The 16338-nt window shown below is 47.8% G+C and overlaps 1 protein-coding gene across 1 annotated transcript; it reads left to right on the forward strand.

Annotated features, from left to right (window-relative positions):
* Positions 1-780: 780 nt before the first annotated feature.
* Positions 781-15466, forward strand: RP1L1 (RP1 like 1). The gene is given in 4 exon segments (XM_038573066.1): positions 781-1389; positions 7407-7548; positions 9108-13464; positions 13466-15466. Coding segments are annotated over 4 exon segments (5874 nt in total). The 3' UTR covers positions 14232-15466.
* The last annotated feature ends 872 nt before the right edge of the window (positions 15467-16338 follow it).

The following is a 16338-nucleotide window of genomic DNA, read 5'->3' on the forward strand; positions in this document are numbered from 1 at the left end:
TAAAAACTGGGTTTCAGGACAACTTGGCCAGCAGGTGCACAGAACACAGCATAGCAACCTGGACAAGGAAAGCCTGTGGGAGGCTTTTCCAAAGTCCCTGGCAAGACAATAGGGCTTCCTGAGGTGGGAATAGAAATGAACAGTTGGACGAATGGGCTTGCCCCTATCAAGACTGGGCTAAGCCCCATGATGATGGCAGTGGGCTGGGGTGCTCTCCCATAGAGTTCATCATGCATCTTTGAAAGACTTTGGAGGGATAAGAGAAGGCGGGAGGCGTTCTTTTTACCACAAAGCAAGCATCACTATATAATAAAGAGAAGACATGGTGGCATCTTCTTTCAATTACAAGCCTCATTGTCTGTACTCCTGTCCTTGAGGAGTACTTGGTTTGGTACCAAGGCATTCTGCTCAGCTGGCCCGAGACACATGAATCCAGAGAGCTGTCAATTCCTCTGGGTTACACATGAGACCTTGCACTATGCAAGGCCACTAGGGTTGCATGTTACAGGTGGGATCCACCAAAACACAGATTATGTCATTGACCTCCTGAGTCACAAAGGTAGTAAGGGGGGGTGGGATTTGAATTCATATCTGTCCCAAACCAAACCTTTGGCCTTCCTTCTATTCCATCAAAATGGATTAACCATTTTGAGAGGTACAAAATTGGGATGGTCAGGAAATAGCTCTGTAACAAATGGGAGAGAGGAAACAAACTCCCTTGGGTTGCTCTCTGACTCCCCTCTTCTTCTGATCCATTTCAGCCGCCTGGGTCTATCTGCCATGAACAGCACCTTGAGAGATGCCCAGGCCCCGAGCCACCGTGAGTGCCTCCTGCCTTCTGTGGCCCGGACCCCCTCTGTCACCCAGATCACGCCAGCCAAGAAGATAACCTTCCTCAAGCGAGGGGATCCCCGGTTTGCTGGGGTTCGCTTGGCTGTTGACCAGCGCGCTTTCAAGAGCTTTGGCGCTCTGATGGACGAGCTCTCTCAGCGCGTGCCTCTCTCCTTTGGGGTGCGCTCTGTCACTACGCCCCGGGGCCTGCATGGCCTCAGTGCCCTGGAACAGCTGGAGGATGGTGGCTACTACCTCTGCTCTGATAAGAAGCCCCCCAAAACACCCAGTAGGCCAGGATGGCCACAGGGAAGAAGTTCATCCGCTCAGCAATCAAGAGATTTTGAAAGTCGGTGTGAGGCACCAGGAACATCCTCTTCCTGCAAGGGTCCTAAGGCCCCAAGGAGGATAGTGCTGGTTAAGAATGGTGACCCTAGATTCCAGCAGACAGTGGTTCTCAGCCATAGAAATACAAGGAACCTGATGGCCTTTCTCAGCAAAGCTTCAGATCTTTTGCATTTTCCTGTGAAGCAGGTGTACACAACAAGTGGGAAAAAGGTAGGCTATTGGAATGTGCTATTTCCTTTAAAAAACTATCTGGACCTTAGATGCAATGCGGGGAGCGGGGGGTGGTTACTCCTTACAGCAGGGCACTGATTGCCCTGCTACTAATTAAAGGTGAATTAGAGGAGTGGAGACATGCAGTCAGTTAAACAAGCAATTATTATTTGTATTTTGGCTACCATTTAGTGAGCGCTTAGTGAGTGCTAGACACTGTGCCTTGAACGCTTTCATTATTTTCTTATCCAATCCTTCTATTAGCTACTACCACCTATTTCAGCGAGAGTTCTGTGCAGAAAACAAAAACTCTTCAAAGTACCTTGAGCAGAAAGTAATCTAACACAGAGCATTAAGGGATTTCTGAATCTTTGGACAGTTGGAGGCATGAGCTCTAAGCTGGATCTACAGAAATAGCTCCCAGGGTTCTACAGGAAGCTGCTAACCTGGCTGAAGCTACTGTGATTTTTGAGTTCAAGAATACTTCTCTGTAGGGCATCCAAGGTTATAAAGCTGGGATCAGGAAACTGCCACCACTGCATCTTGATGCTCTTGACACGTAGGAGCACTGGGGTGCCAGGTCTAGCCGCTGTTGCCTCGACTGCTGTGGCCTCCCGGTGCCCACACATCTGCTTCACAGCAACAACAATCAGAAGCAAGAAGAGATGGTGTCTGCCTCACTTGCTTTCCCAGACTTGATCAAGTGCATCTAATTGATGGAGAACCCCATCTGCATACAGCCCAGACCATGAAGGCTAGAGAATATAATTTTTTGCCTTCCCAGCTTCTGCAGAACATAAATGTACACCATAGGTGGGCAGGATGGAGGTGGCTTGATCTATCCCACAGTCTCACCATAATCTAATCCTATCGCTATTGAACGCTGTTGAATCCTATCGCTATTTTCCCACTACTTAAATTTACGAGCAACAGCTACAGCAGCATGTTCCCATCTAAGAGTGTAGCTGTCTTTCCTACAATCAAACATATTCATCTTCCCCTCAGAATCACATCAGCAATATACCGTCCATCCTCTAGGCACAAGCCTATCTTTTGTAGCCTCTGTCTTAAGATTTAACTATCAAGTCCACAGCCACCAAAATGTCTTATATGAAGTACTAGAGGGAGGTAAAGGCAAAACAGAAAATTGATTTGTGCCTAGCAGAGCTGTGAAGAAAACTAGGTTATCCTCTGCATCGCCATTGATAGTATGAGGTTTCCTTCCACTGTCCATTTCCTGTTCCCTCTGCCCTCTGCCAGCACCTCAGCTGAATGTGGTGACGGATATGGAGGAGCACTGGACCACTTCCACCACCTAAATTATGGTGCATTTACTATGTGCTAGTATGTGTTACATCATTCTTGTGGACTCTGAGCCCTTGGAGGTCCTTCCTGAGCTATTGTGGCCTTGTGTTAATTTTTACCATTGAATATGGAAGCCACAGAAAGCACCCAAGGGATTCCTGGGCTGTAAATGACTTTTTCCATGACCCTATTTGCATAATAGCAGCTCTATTGCCCCTAACCAAGTTTGAATAGGATTCAAACTCCCATTCTTAGAGACCCATTACAGAATCAATCACCCCATGCGACACACAACTCCCCTTGTTGCCTTTTGGTTCATTGTTGCCAGGATCCTCATATGGCCAAGTGACTGTCTCAACTTTCAACTTCACGGATCCACTGTCGTGTCTCCTGGTGGGAACATTTTCCCTTGCATCTAGAGACCTTCAAACTAGCAGAGCCTGAAGTTGTTGGGATGGGAAGTAAAATGTTTGCAGCTAGGTCATAGGTGTAATAGTGAAAGGAGCTGCTTGCATTTCCACCCCTTAATTCCAAAGGTACCTGTTGTCTGTGGAGAAACAGCACTGTACTATATGGTGGTTACCAGTCCAGAGCACATATCCCGTCCTGCAACATAATGCCTCAACATTGTAAAGTGATGCCTTTCAGCTGATGCCCAAACTGAGCTTCCCATGGAATGATCCACTGTTCTATAAGTTATGCTGCTTTTGGGTAATAGGGTATATGGCTACACGGTGAATTCCATTGGTGTTAGTGCATTGCCTCACTTCTTTTGCTATAAAATCAGTTCTTTGGATAGAAGTAATTTTCATGGATTATGGCAATGATGCATGAGGTCTTCAGTAAGTCCATGGATGGTGATACTGGAAGAAGGATGTGGGCAAGGAAGGAAATATATATTTAAAATTAGTGAATTTAAAATTCCAGTGAATCCACATTGCTTACCCTCCCCATGAGGGAGGTGTTCAATGTCATTAGCTTCCCACGAGATGGCTGGCTGAATACCTCAAGGTTTGCTGCAAACTTGCTCGCAAGTGTTTTGGCACAAGTTTAGCATGGATCTCTGTTCTTGGCAGAGGGTCCCCCTCAAGCAGACTTGGCAGTCAGACCTACATGAATAGGGTAGTTTATATTTCCAGTTCATGTTATTTTGCCACTCTGTTCATGAGCCAGTTGAGCGCACCTTGGGGTGGCTGGAGGAAAAGAATGACTGACATCCATTGGGCAGGTCATTTGTCCACATGATTATCACCTTCTGGTGAGCATTCAATGGGACTCAAATATTCTCACTTAATGGACCCATTCTGGGAAACCCATTTACATACAGATTCTTCTCTAGAGTTCCTTGTCACCAACCCTCCAGTCTTCTTCCTTCCAAGGCCCTATTGTCAGATTGAACTGCTAACTACTGCCTATGCATTGCCATAGAACCTCCTGCCATTGCTCTTTCCATGAAAAGTAACCAATGAAATCACATTGTCCCTTGTGCTTTCCTACCCCACTGCCCTTTAAGGTCCTGCAGGTGGGTCTGTGATGCTGCAGCAGTCAACTTTTGACTCATGTCAGAATATCCTGTGAAACCATCTGAAACACACGATCAAGCATTTTATTCTTCAGTTAACTGGCCATAGGGAACTTCCCCAGGAAGTTGTAGGTATGCAGGCAGGAGAGATGACAATGCAGCAGAAGCGAGTGACCTGGGAGTGGGACTCATGCAATTTACTAATGCCTCAGTTCAAATGAAGTCTGGAGCCTGATCTAGTACATACCACTCCCTCCTGATGATGGAGTGCTGCTTTGACATACTTGCTTTATGGTTTGATGGATCATATAACAGTCATTTCAATTATAGTTCAACAACTAGAAGAATAAGTTTCTGTGCGGGATGTTTGGCTACAAGAGAAAAGAGATTCTTTTACAGTAATAGTAGAAGCATCCAGGTCCTCTGGCCACCCTGAGCTGAGAGTTTAGACCTTGAGCTTGCCATTTTCTTTAAGTCAGAGAAGCTAGCCTACTCCATAGTCCTTGTAGTTCTCATTCTCATTAAAAGGGTCTATCATGCCAGTCAGTGATGGTCAAAGTCTTGCTCTCAGTAAGCATTCATCCTACTATCAGAACTAATCATCCAAAAACCTGTTTTTATCACTTTGTGCCAAAGGCTACCAGTATTCCATTGTGACCAGATTGTCACTGCCTTCAAACCCAATCTGGTCAGATAACTATTCCAAGATTTCTATCCTTGAGGGTCTACTGCCTACAACAACCTCTGATATCGTACATTGAATCAGTCATACCTACAGAGGAAACAGAAACCTCTGTAGGTATCTTAAGCATGAAGAAAATAACTTATACATGTTTCAATTATACATGTATATTGTATACAAAACTTACACATTAGGGGATCCCTGGGTGGCTCAGGGGTTTAGCGCCTGCCTCCAGGATCAAGTCCCACATTAGGCTCCTGCATGGAGCCTGCTTCTCCCTCTGCATGTGTCTCTGCCTCTCTCTCTCTCTCTCTCTCTCTCTCTCTCTGTCTTTCATGAATAAATAAATAAAATCTCAAGATTAGAAAGCTGGAGGAGAGAATAGGCTTGGTTTCTAGAAATAATTTCCAGAGCATCACAGAATTGACCTATCTGGGTGGATTGGATGCCTCTAACATGATCACGCAAGTGGGTCGTTGGGGTGATGTTCCTGGAATAATTGAGTTCAGTATCAGTCCACCATTGTTCTGATTCCAGACCATTGTTCTGGTCTGGGATCAGAGAGGTCATGTGACACTGCTGTCTGTTGATATTCAGAAAGCTGATGATGGGGTACAGGAACAATGAGTGTGGCTTTTGCCATCTCAGCTGCACATGCCCCTTTTCATATTTGACTTTTTTTCTTGTGGCAACAGTCAAGAGAAAAAAAAAGATGGCCTCTGCTTCAATGTCATTTCTCCTAGCTTGTGCAAGTTCATCTAACTGTTGGAAATGATTTCATGGTTAGAATTCTAGCTGCAAGGGAGCCCAGAAAATGTGTGTATAGAGCTGTGTACACTCTGCATTACTGGAAATTACACCAGAAAGGGAATAAAATAGAGGTTGACTAGTTTAGGACATGACATCTACTGCACAACCTCATGAGGCAATTCATGCTATCATTTCCTTTGTATAGGTGAGAAAATTGAGGGACAGAGGTCAAATAATTTGTTCATATTTGCATAGCTAGCAAATGATAGGATTAGTATTAATGATTTCAGAGTCATAAGAAAACTTCTAAATTATGGCACATTTGCTATGTACCAGCATGTGCTACGTGCAGAGTATACTGAGAAATAAGGCAGGGTTCTTACCTTCAATTAGCTACAGTTTAGTGGGTAAGGGGAAAGGGAGACAGCAGGTACAAAAATAAGTTAAATGAATAAAAAAAATCAGTGTATTTTTATATAGACTTACACCAGAACTATTACAGTCTCTGTGAACAAAATGGTCTTATTGCTCCCCAGGGCAGGCTGTGGCATAATTATCAGTTTTTAGGTCTTCAACTGAGTGAACACTCTCAATACACTCTAAGTAACTTTCTTTTTTTTGTGTGGATCCTAAATCTTGACGTTTTTTCTAGAATGGGAGCATCATTTTGCCCTGAGTTCTTTATCTCCCTCTTAGAAAATATGATTTCTTAGAAGTATGACTATATCTATAAATTAATAGATTTGGGTCATGTTTGTATTTTTGTGATGGACTAGAGCTCTAAATCAACAAAGAAATGTACTCAGTAGTTTGAAACAAACTTCTAATTAACTAGATTGAAAGATATGGTATCTAACTAATTTAATGTCATTTGTGGAGAGAGGTAGCAAGAGTTCCCTTTTTCTCATTTCCTTGCTAATGAACACACTCTTCTAATTTGAGAAAATAAAGAAGAACAGATTCAGTCCTTTGAAGATGAAATTAAATCCCCTAACACTGCCAATTACTATATAATGTCATAAATAGTGCAAAGTCTCACATATACAAGGGCCTCAGGTCCATGTGAAATTTTTCTAAAAGTAGGGACCTATTCCTTGGAACGCAGTGAATGCTCAGCATCCAGCCCAGGATGTCCTGGGTGGCAGGAGGGAAAGGATGGCACAAACCTCTGAGCAGGAGCTTAGGGAATCACTGGGGGGAGCCTGTAGAGAGAGCAGTCTTGCCCTTCTCTGCTCCAAAAGGGCTGAAAGCAGAGGCAATGGGCTCAAGATTATACTGGAAAACACAGATTAGACCCAGGAGAGAACTTTGTGTGGGAAAAGAGTGAGATAGTGAAATCATATCTCCTTAGGGAAGCTGGAGGCCTGTCTGCTCTGGTTGCTTTTAAAAAATACATATTCTGGAGAGTGCAAGTGAGGGCAGGGAGGCAGGCCAAAGACTTCTTGAAATGTTTTCCACTTGAGGCATTCAGAAGAACGCCTAGGAACCTCTGAGGAAACCACAGGCCTCATATACCAGGTGGAGGGAGGGGTGTAGGTGGAGAGGAAGGTCATGGTGGAAGGACCTCAGCCCCCAGCTAGTTATGGAGATACTATGGCAAGCGGATAGGATCCTTCCCTTGAATCAGAATTCTGGTATGATATGTGCAAACTTTACGAAAGGGCCAGAGTGATGGGATTCTTTCTTTATCTATGTCTCCCTGGGCAGAAGATGGGTTCTGCATACTGGGCCTCCTAACTCAACACTCTCCTTCTTCAGGTGGACTCTCTGAAGGGTCTGCTCCACAGCCCCTCAGTGCTAGTATGTGCTGGTTACGAGTCTTTCAAACCACTGGCAGTGGAAGATGCCAGAAGATATGGGACTGAAACTTTATCTGGGCAGACTTCAAGAAACAAAACCGGTGAGTTAGTTTTGGCATTTCTCCAAATTTGTTTGCACTGGATGGTGGTTCAGTAGGAGTGGGCATATATTCCTTCTAGATAATCTAAAAAACCTGCCTTTTGGCCCCAGTTCTTGGGTATCCCATTTGTTTTGGGTCACCCTTGCCTTTTCTTCTTTCTTAGTGCCATCGACCTTAATTGGGTTGAAATTTGGCTGGCATGTGAGAGAGGGGAGTCTGGTATTTAAAAAGAACAGGGACTAGAAGATCTTTAAGTTTCTAGGATCTAAAATAAATTTTATTAAGGACCATAGTGGGCATGACATTATGGAGACAATGGACCATCGGTATGTAGCATTTGCATCTTTCAAGAGTCATGACTCCCTTAGACAACAGAAGAAGCCAAATGGACTAAAACTTGTGATAACCATCTATCCTTCATGTATTCGTCTATCTATACATCCAGCTGTATATATCTCCAAAAAGCCTACTATGTGCCAGAGTGTAGGTGTTGTTATTTGAAGACACATTATTTTCAAGGCATAATTAACAACTACAGGTTGAAACTTTCAGCAAAATCATTGGAAATGGACAAATCTGGTGAACAAACAAAATATTATCCTTTGTGAAAAGCTGCTAAGAGATGACAATAATGGTTTTGGTGATCACTGCATGCCAGGTGCTAGAGGTACAAAGGCCTGTTAGCCACAGAGCCTCCTTGGAAGGAGCCCCCAGTCTCATTAGGTGCTTATGGAAGAGCAGAACTTGATAAAACCTTCTGTCCAGACAGATTCTAGGGGGCACATCTGGTTTTTTTTGCTCACCATAGGCTTAGCCTCCACTAGCTTTCTCCTCTTGCCAAGCGTTAGTTCAGGAGATGAAATGAGAAAGTACTAAAGATTTCATTCTTCCTTGGGATCACTTCTCTCTTCCTTCAGTGGCTCTTTTTTCTTTTTTTCAAGGCTAGAGTGCAGGCTTGACTATCAGGGCTTAGTATTGTGTATCCACATCCTTCCTTGCCATCATTTATCAACTCCAAAGCTTGATGAGTGTTAGAATGATAAATCACCACTAATAATTGCAAAGCATTTTTACAGTTTACAATCAGGCACCTATGCAGCAGCTTATTGATTTTGCTTCCTGTGTTGGGGGTGGGCATGAGCAGGGCTAGGAGTTAGCTCTGGCTACTGCTGCTCTGCCTTCCAACTCTGCTGTTTATCAAGAATCTACTTTGTGCTAGCAACTCTGCAGAAAGCTTTCTATGCATTGCCTTGCATCATCAAAACAAACCTGCCATTATTATTTTACAACTCAGTAAAGAGGCTCTGCCAAAAGCTACACAGCAAGGAAATGGCAGCATTGAGACTGAATTCAGATCTCAAGTTCATCTTACTAGATTTTCTGGTTCACAAATTGCAGACTGCGTATTCATTCTAGAATGGTTTCTGCCCTTACTTTGTGGTTTTGGAGGGTGTTTAACTAATGAAAGGCTCATGATTAGCCTTTTTTTCTCCTACCCTGAAGCTTTCCCTAGTAGCTCACTGTCTTTCCTCTTTTCTCTTATTTTCATTGTGTGCCAGGAGGCTGGGGGCCAAAGGCCAAGCAGAGTGTGATCCATTCAAGGTCCAGGTCAGGCAGCCGGCCACGGCAGTGCTCCTTGCTGTCAGAGAGGTCTGGTCTCAGCGACGCCCCGGGATCCCTGCATTGCGCCCAGACGGGCCCTGCTCCTGACGGACACCCTCAGGATGTGCCTGCCCACCCTGGCCCATTGGTGGCCAGTGACGATGTTGAGAAGAAGGTCCGCATGAATGAGGATGGCAGCCTATCTGTAGAGATGAAAGTCCGCTTCCACCTACTTGGCAAGGATGCAGTCCTGTGGTCCAGGAGGGTGGGGAGGGCCAGTGCCCTCCCGGCAGCCAGTGAGGGGGTCCCTGTCCTGGGGGAGGTGGACTCCCTCCACTGTGTGTGGGAGGGCCACCTTGGGGGCTCCTCAGAGCCTGGGGCACAGGGACTGGGGCCCTGTGGGGCAGGAGGATGTGAGGAAGCCTTGGGCCGAAGCCGGTGGCAGCCAGGGTCCAGGTATGAAATCTGGATGAACCCCCTGTACTCTACCCAGGGAGATGGGACAGACTCTCGGAGGAGATCCAGGCTGACCCAACACTCCCATTCCCGGAGGCCCTGTAGCCAAAGGTTCACCAGCAGGAAAAGAAGCAGCAAGGACAGTGTCAGCCCTGCCTCTAGTGACAGATGCCCCAGAGACTCTGAGCCAAACTCCTCATGCTGCTCCAGGTCTCCGGGGAGCAGCATGGGCAGCTGTGACCTACAGTCAGCCTCTGGGGCTATCTCTCAGAGAGGAGCAGGGTGGGAAGGGGGTGACCCATCGGGGACGAGTGAGAGCCCAGGTCCACAGGGAGCAGGGCAGGGCAGCAGGGAGTGCCACAGCCGCCTGAAGGCCCAGACCCAAGGCACAGCTGGTGCTCTTTCTGACTCCTCAGGAAGTGCTGGGTCTCATGAGGAGTCTAGTGAAAGGGGTGAGCAACCCCAGGGCTGCCCAAGCAAGACAAGGGCTGTGAGTACTTCCCGGCCAAAGATCACCCAGAGGGAAGGTCTCAGTCCTCCCACAGTGAGTCCCTTGTTTTTGAGGGATGAGGACTCACAGGAAGAGGAGAGTGGACAGGGTACCAGGCACTCTCAGGCTAAGGATAGGTCTGGGATGAGATGGCGCCTGGCTCTACGTCATTTTGGCTCTAGGGACATTGCAGGAAGCTGTTCTCCAGTCCCAGGCAGGAGAAGAAAGCAGAAGGGCCGAGCCAGTGCTATGTCCTTACCCAGCCAAGGGGCTCAGACAGGCCACCCCAGGCATCACCGCCCACTTGACTCACCTGTGCCCAAGAAAATGCCTGGACCTCCCAGCAGAGCCAGGGCCTGCCCAGATGGCCCAGCACCACACCTTTCTGAAAGCTCACCTAGTGCCAGGAACCGGGCCTCTCAGGACACAGGGCCATCCTCCTCTGCCTCTCTTCATTCCCAGTATGCTCTCATTACCCCTGTGAGCAATTCTGAATGTGCTTCCAATTTCTACCCCCCATATTCCCTCTCTGCTGAGACTGAAGGGGACCCTAAACTCAGGGCAAGCTCACCAGCTCCCACACCTTCCAACACATCAGACTCTTTGGGCAACCAAGCTGATGGGCTGGACAAAAAGCCAGGGGGCGACATTCCCAAGCCTTCCTGGCCTTTAGATCCGCCAGGTGGACAGCCTGAGGGAGGGATGCCAGGAGCCCACCGAGGCTGCAGCTGCTCACCCATCAGCACATCCATGTTCCACGGGACCCCCAGTGATGAGACTCATGCCCCGCAGACCTCCCAGCCATTAGGCAGCCAGGGAGTCTTCTCTGAGGTCTGCTTAGAATGCAGCAGATACTGTCCCACTCCCCCAAGGACATGGCCTTTTGTCAAGAAACACGCTTATTGCAGCAGCAGCTCCAGTGCTGACTGCGGGCCAGGTCGGGGGGAGCTGGGGGAGGGAAAACTTGATATGTGGCGCCCACAGCCCCCCGCCTGTCAGCCAGGGGCCATGGGGAAAGCAGTCAAAGCCTCGAGAAGGGGCAGCTCCAGCTGTGGTCCCAGGTCTGGGAGAGTATTCCAGAAGAAAGTTGCTGGTGGAGGGAAAAGCCTGGAGGAGGAAGAGAAAGATGGCAGAAAGATGCTGCGTGCTCTGCCCCGAGCCTCACCAGACACTGTGGTCCGTGAATGGTTGAGCAACATCCCAGAGGAGCCCATACCCATGAAATGTGAAATGGTGGGTGACAGCACAGATGTGGCAGGGGATGACCCAGAAGGCCCCAAGGAGGATCCCGTTGGCCGACATTCCCCAGAATGTCTAGGGGAGCCAACCCAGGTCAGACAACTGTTGCACGAAGGTGCTGCCAGCGAGAAAGCAGAACCAGATGGAGCCCTCCCAGTGCCTGGTGATGCTCATTCCAAGTCAGGAGAAGGTCTTCCTTGTAGCGGAATTTCACAAGACCCCAGGGAGGCTGGATCAGGCAAAGGGATGGCTGTGGACCGTGGTGTGGGCCAGTGCCTGCTTCCCCACAAGCTCTCTGCCTCCATACAGGTCATGAAGGCACTGATAGGCTCCAAGCAGGGCCGGCCCAGCAGCCTCCCTGAAGTGTCCAGTGCAGTGGGCAGGAGGCTCAGCCGATCTGCCCAGGCCCTTATCACCTGTCTTGCTGGGCTCCACTTCTTTGATGAAGACCTTGGGTCTCCCACTGGCCAAGTGAGGTTCATAGACTCTCCTCGGTACCAGGAGCTCTTGAGCATCTTCCAGGCTCTGTGGCCAGCGTGTGGACTCAGGCGAGGTGAGGTGGACTCAGGCCTCTGGGAGCTGGGCCGGTGCCAGGCTCTGCCAGGCCTCAGGTCCCACGTCATGACTGAGGACCTCACACCAACGTCCTCATCTGGTGTGGATGTCGGCAGTGGCTCTGGAGGCTCAGGGGAGGGCAGTGGACCCTGTGCTATGGACTGTGCCATGGTCCCTGAGAGGATAACACTGCCCTTGAAGATCCCCTCCCTGAGACAAGATTCTAGAACCTCTGAGAACCGAGAGGATCCGGGAAACCAAGAGCCAAGTGGTTCCACAGCCTCTTCAAACTCCCAAGCATGGGCTTGTGCCACCAGAAAAGATGAGGCAGAAAGAAACAGTGGACAGCAGGTGCTAGGCAGTAACCTGGACCCAGTAGTTGACAACACAATGCAAGAAGAAGAGGTACAAGTAGAGAAGAAAGTCAGAGAAGAAAAAGAAATAGCAGAACTGCAAGGAGAGGGTGTCCCAGGATTTCCAGAAGAGGAAACAGTCATGGGACAAGAATTGTCAGAGGCCAACTCTCAGGCTGGGGAAGGTGCACCAGAAGATAAGAGTGTGCAGGAAGAGGAAGCAGGAGACCCTGCCTCCCCCATACTTTGCCCTCCAGGGAGGAAAGAGAAACCCACAGAGCCACCTAGGAGCCTCAGCGAGGGGCATCCAAATGCCAGTGAAACTGAGAGTGACCCCAAAGTTGAGCCTGGTTTGGAGAAGCTGCCCAAAGCAGCTGAGACATGCCATGAGCAAAGCCAGGTCAAATGCACCCAGGGGCCTGGGGAGAAGAGCTCTTCTGCGGTCCGTAGGGTGTCTCTGGACCCCGACCCCCTCTGGGTGTCCAGGTTGCTGAAGAAGATGGAGAAGGCCTTCATGGCCCACCTTGCCAGCGCCACGGCTGAGCTCCGAGCCCGCTGGAGCCTACAGAACAATATCCTGCTGGACCAGATGGTAGCAGAGTTGCATCAAGACCTGGGCCGGCGGCTCGAAGATAGCATCGAGAAAGAGCTCCGGAAGGTCCAGAGCCGGGCAGGGGGCAAGATGCAGGGGCCGGCCAGGGAGGGCCTCAGGTGGGAGATGTCCCTGCAGACAGAGCAGCGCAGGCGCCGCCTCCAGGACCTGCGCCGCCTCTCGGCCTTCTCCAGGCAGGCTCGAAGCCAGGGGCCGCTGGCCCTCCCCACGGAGGATATGCCAACCCTCAGTGGAGCCCTGGGGGCCTGGCAGGTTGGGGAGGCTGAGGAGGAGGAGTTTTGTCCCTGTGAGGCCTGCATGAGGAAAAAAGTGATCCCCACGTCTCCAAAGGACACAATGGAGGCATCCAGGGCACCCATCAAAAAGGCCTTCGACCTGCAGCACATTCTACAGAAGAAGAAAGGGGGATGCATTAGTGGGGAGGCCAAAGAGGCAGCCCCTGAGAAGAGAGGGATGGAGCCGCTTCAGGGGGACCCCTTCGGGACAGGGACTGTCCAGGAGTCTGATAGAGGCCTGGAGCTGGGGTTAGACCAGGACTCTGGGACAGAGGAGGGGGGTGAGGGTGAGAGCAGTCAGACCCTTGGCAGAGAGGGAGACCCCAGGAGTGGGAGAGGGGGAGGCATCTGTTCAGAAGAGAGAAGGGAGCACAGGTGGGCCAGGCAGCATCCCAGAGGGAGCAGGTGGGGAGGAGCTGAGCTCTGGGGGGAAGGAAGAAAACACAGAGGAGGGCTCTGGGGCTGAAGGCAGTTTGGAAGGTGAAGACTCAGGAGGAGGTAACCGAAGCCCAGGAGATCAGAACGATGGTGACAAAAGTGAAGAGATCCAGGAAGCTGAAGGCGAGGAGGGGCAGCCAGAGTCAGGGGGAGGAAGGGGAGAAGGAGAAGAGGAGAAAGAAGGTAGCCCTCAGGTCGACTGGGGCCAGGGCCAGCCAGGTGAGACTTCTGGAAACAGCAGCCCAGACCCAGAGGGGAAGCCAGCGCTGCCCCCTACCACAGGTGCAGACAGCCCCTGCCCAAGGGCAGGCTGGAAAGCAGGCCTTGCCTCCTCCAGCGTGGCGTCTCTGGGAAACTGCTCTCAGCTCTCCCAGAAAGGTTCGGAAGAAAAGCCCTTGAACGGAGACATGAGGAGCATCGAAGAGGAGTCCGAGGAAATCCCTGGTCCAGAGAGAACAGGCACAGGCATGTATCCAGAAAGCTCCACTTCTGAAAAAGAAGGGGCCCCCTCGGGCCCGAGGACTCCAGAGCAGGAGGCAGGCAAGGCCTCTGGCCTAGAAGCTGAGAAGGTAGTTAAAACTCTTGCTTTCACAGAAATGGGGTTTCAAAACCTCCCCGTGGACCGGACAGATGGCTTTGGCCAAGATGACTTAGATTTCTAGAGACCCAGCTGCAAGGCTGGTCATGAGTCTGTTTTTATTAATATTTTGTCCACGGACCTGAGCGTGGCTCGGTCCCCTGGAGGTGTACTAAGAACATGGAGAAAGATCAGGACTTGCCAAGGACACAGCCTCACCACGCTGTCCCTGGCTTCTGAATTCTGCAGCTGGCCAATCCCATGCACGGTGTGACGGAGGGTTATGTCAGATCTGCCCTGTTATCTGAGGTCAGCTGGACCCCTCCATTTTCCTGCTGAGCCCAGAAGGATGGAACTGACTGGAAGTGTTCCAGGAGAGTTTTTGTTTGTGTGTTTTATTTATTTATTTATTTATTTATTTTGCTCTCATTCTTTTGCCTATTGATCTGCAGTTATTTTTCTCCTTGGCCTCTCTTGGCATTCACCTCGTTCGACTTTGAGGTGCTTTTTTCTAGTCTTGAATATATTTGGTGACTCTGCAGATGTGAATACTTAGAAGAAATGGATAAATTCAGGGGTCATTGGATAAAATTTTTTCTCAGCCCAAAAGTCCATGTAGATTTCCTTTATTCATGCATATATGCATGAATATACGTATTGGCAATGGAAAAAATTGGGAAAGGAAAGAAAAAGGATGAAGAAGGAAAATTATCACCCGTGGTCCCATCACTCAGAGATGACAAATGTTAGCAGTTGGGTATAATTCCTTTGCATTTTTTTCCTAATGATTTAATAGTTGAGCAAACCTTTATACACTTTTTTTTTGATTTAGCAATATAAGAATTTGCCCGATTTATCTCAAAATCTTCATAAAACTATTTTTTTCATAAAACTATTTTTGATGCCTGAATAATTTATTATGCAGATTTTACCTCTTCATTTCCCTAGTGTGGACCATTTAGATGGGTTTCATTATTTTATTTTATTTTTCTTAACATTTTTCTGCATGGACTGCAGATGATTTCCCTAGAATAGATTCCCAGGCTTGGAATTACTTAGCCAAAAATATCAGCTTTTTTAGGCTTTTGATATCATGCTGCCAAATTGCTTTTCTAAAGGTCTGTACTAATTTACATCACCTGGCCCACCACACGCTCATCAGTGTTTGGTATAACCATTAAAAATGAGAAATCTTTTACTAATTTTATGGGCAAAAAATAGTACCTGATTTTAATGAGGTACTATTTTTGATATATTTGATTGCTAGTGAGATTAAAGAGATTTCTACATTTATTAAAAATATATTTGCATATAAATTTTATGTTTATGCCTTTTGCCCATTTTCAACTGGGATCCTAGATTTTTTTTTGATGAATTGATTTACATGTGCCCTTTATAATTTTTTGCTAATATTCTATTTATCATTTTTTGAGGTTAAAAAAAATGCCCTTTCTCTGCATCCTTCCACAAGAAGCCTTGGACCAGGCTCTGTCTGAGTAGGGAGCTTCTTTGACCGATTCTCAGCAGTGTTCTCACTCATACACGACATTTTATGTATTTATAATTATTAAAGTGGAGGTTGATGCTACAAGGACAGGTATTGCTCTCTGGTTGCTTAAATGTAAATATTAATAAAAAATAAGTAAAAATAAGTAAAAAATTAAGATTAAGTGAATGTTGGGTATAGGCTGTGTCCTCATGCCTGCAGTCACCTGGTTCTGTTTCTGCAAACTGGAGATGTTCTTAATAAAATTTGATGTGTTGTAAAGTTTTCCGTGGAGGTAATTCTTTTTTTTTTTTTTTTTTTTAAGATTTTATTTATTTTTGGGTGGAGAGAGGAGCAGAGGGAGAGAGGCAAGCAGACTCTATGCTGAGTACGGACCCTGACTTGGGGCCTGATCCCAGGACCCTGAGATCAAGACCTGAGCCAAAATCAAGATCCAGATGCTTAAATGACTGAGCCACCCAGATGCCCCTGTGGAGATGAAATGTATATATATACATATATACACATACATGCACTGGTGCCCTAGCCAGAAGCCCTCAGCAGAATAGATTGCATTGTGAGCTTTGTTTAAATGTGGTGATACACAGAGTTGTCTGGAATCTGTCACTACTAGTTGATATGATCTATACACCATGCACTTCTTCTGTGGCTTGAGATGCCCAGTCATTCCCTAAGAGATATTCCA

The sequence above is a fragment of the Canis lupus genome, chromosome 25 (assembly GCF_011100685.1).
Source record: "Canis lupus familiaris isolate Mischka breed German Shepherd chromosome 25, alternate assembly UU_Cfam_GSD_1.0, whole genome shotgun sequence".
NCBI classification, from domain to species: domain Eukaryota; kingdom Metazoa; phylum Chordata; class Mammalia; order Carnivora; family Canidae; genus Canis; species Canis lupus.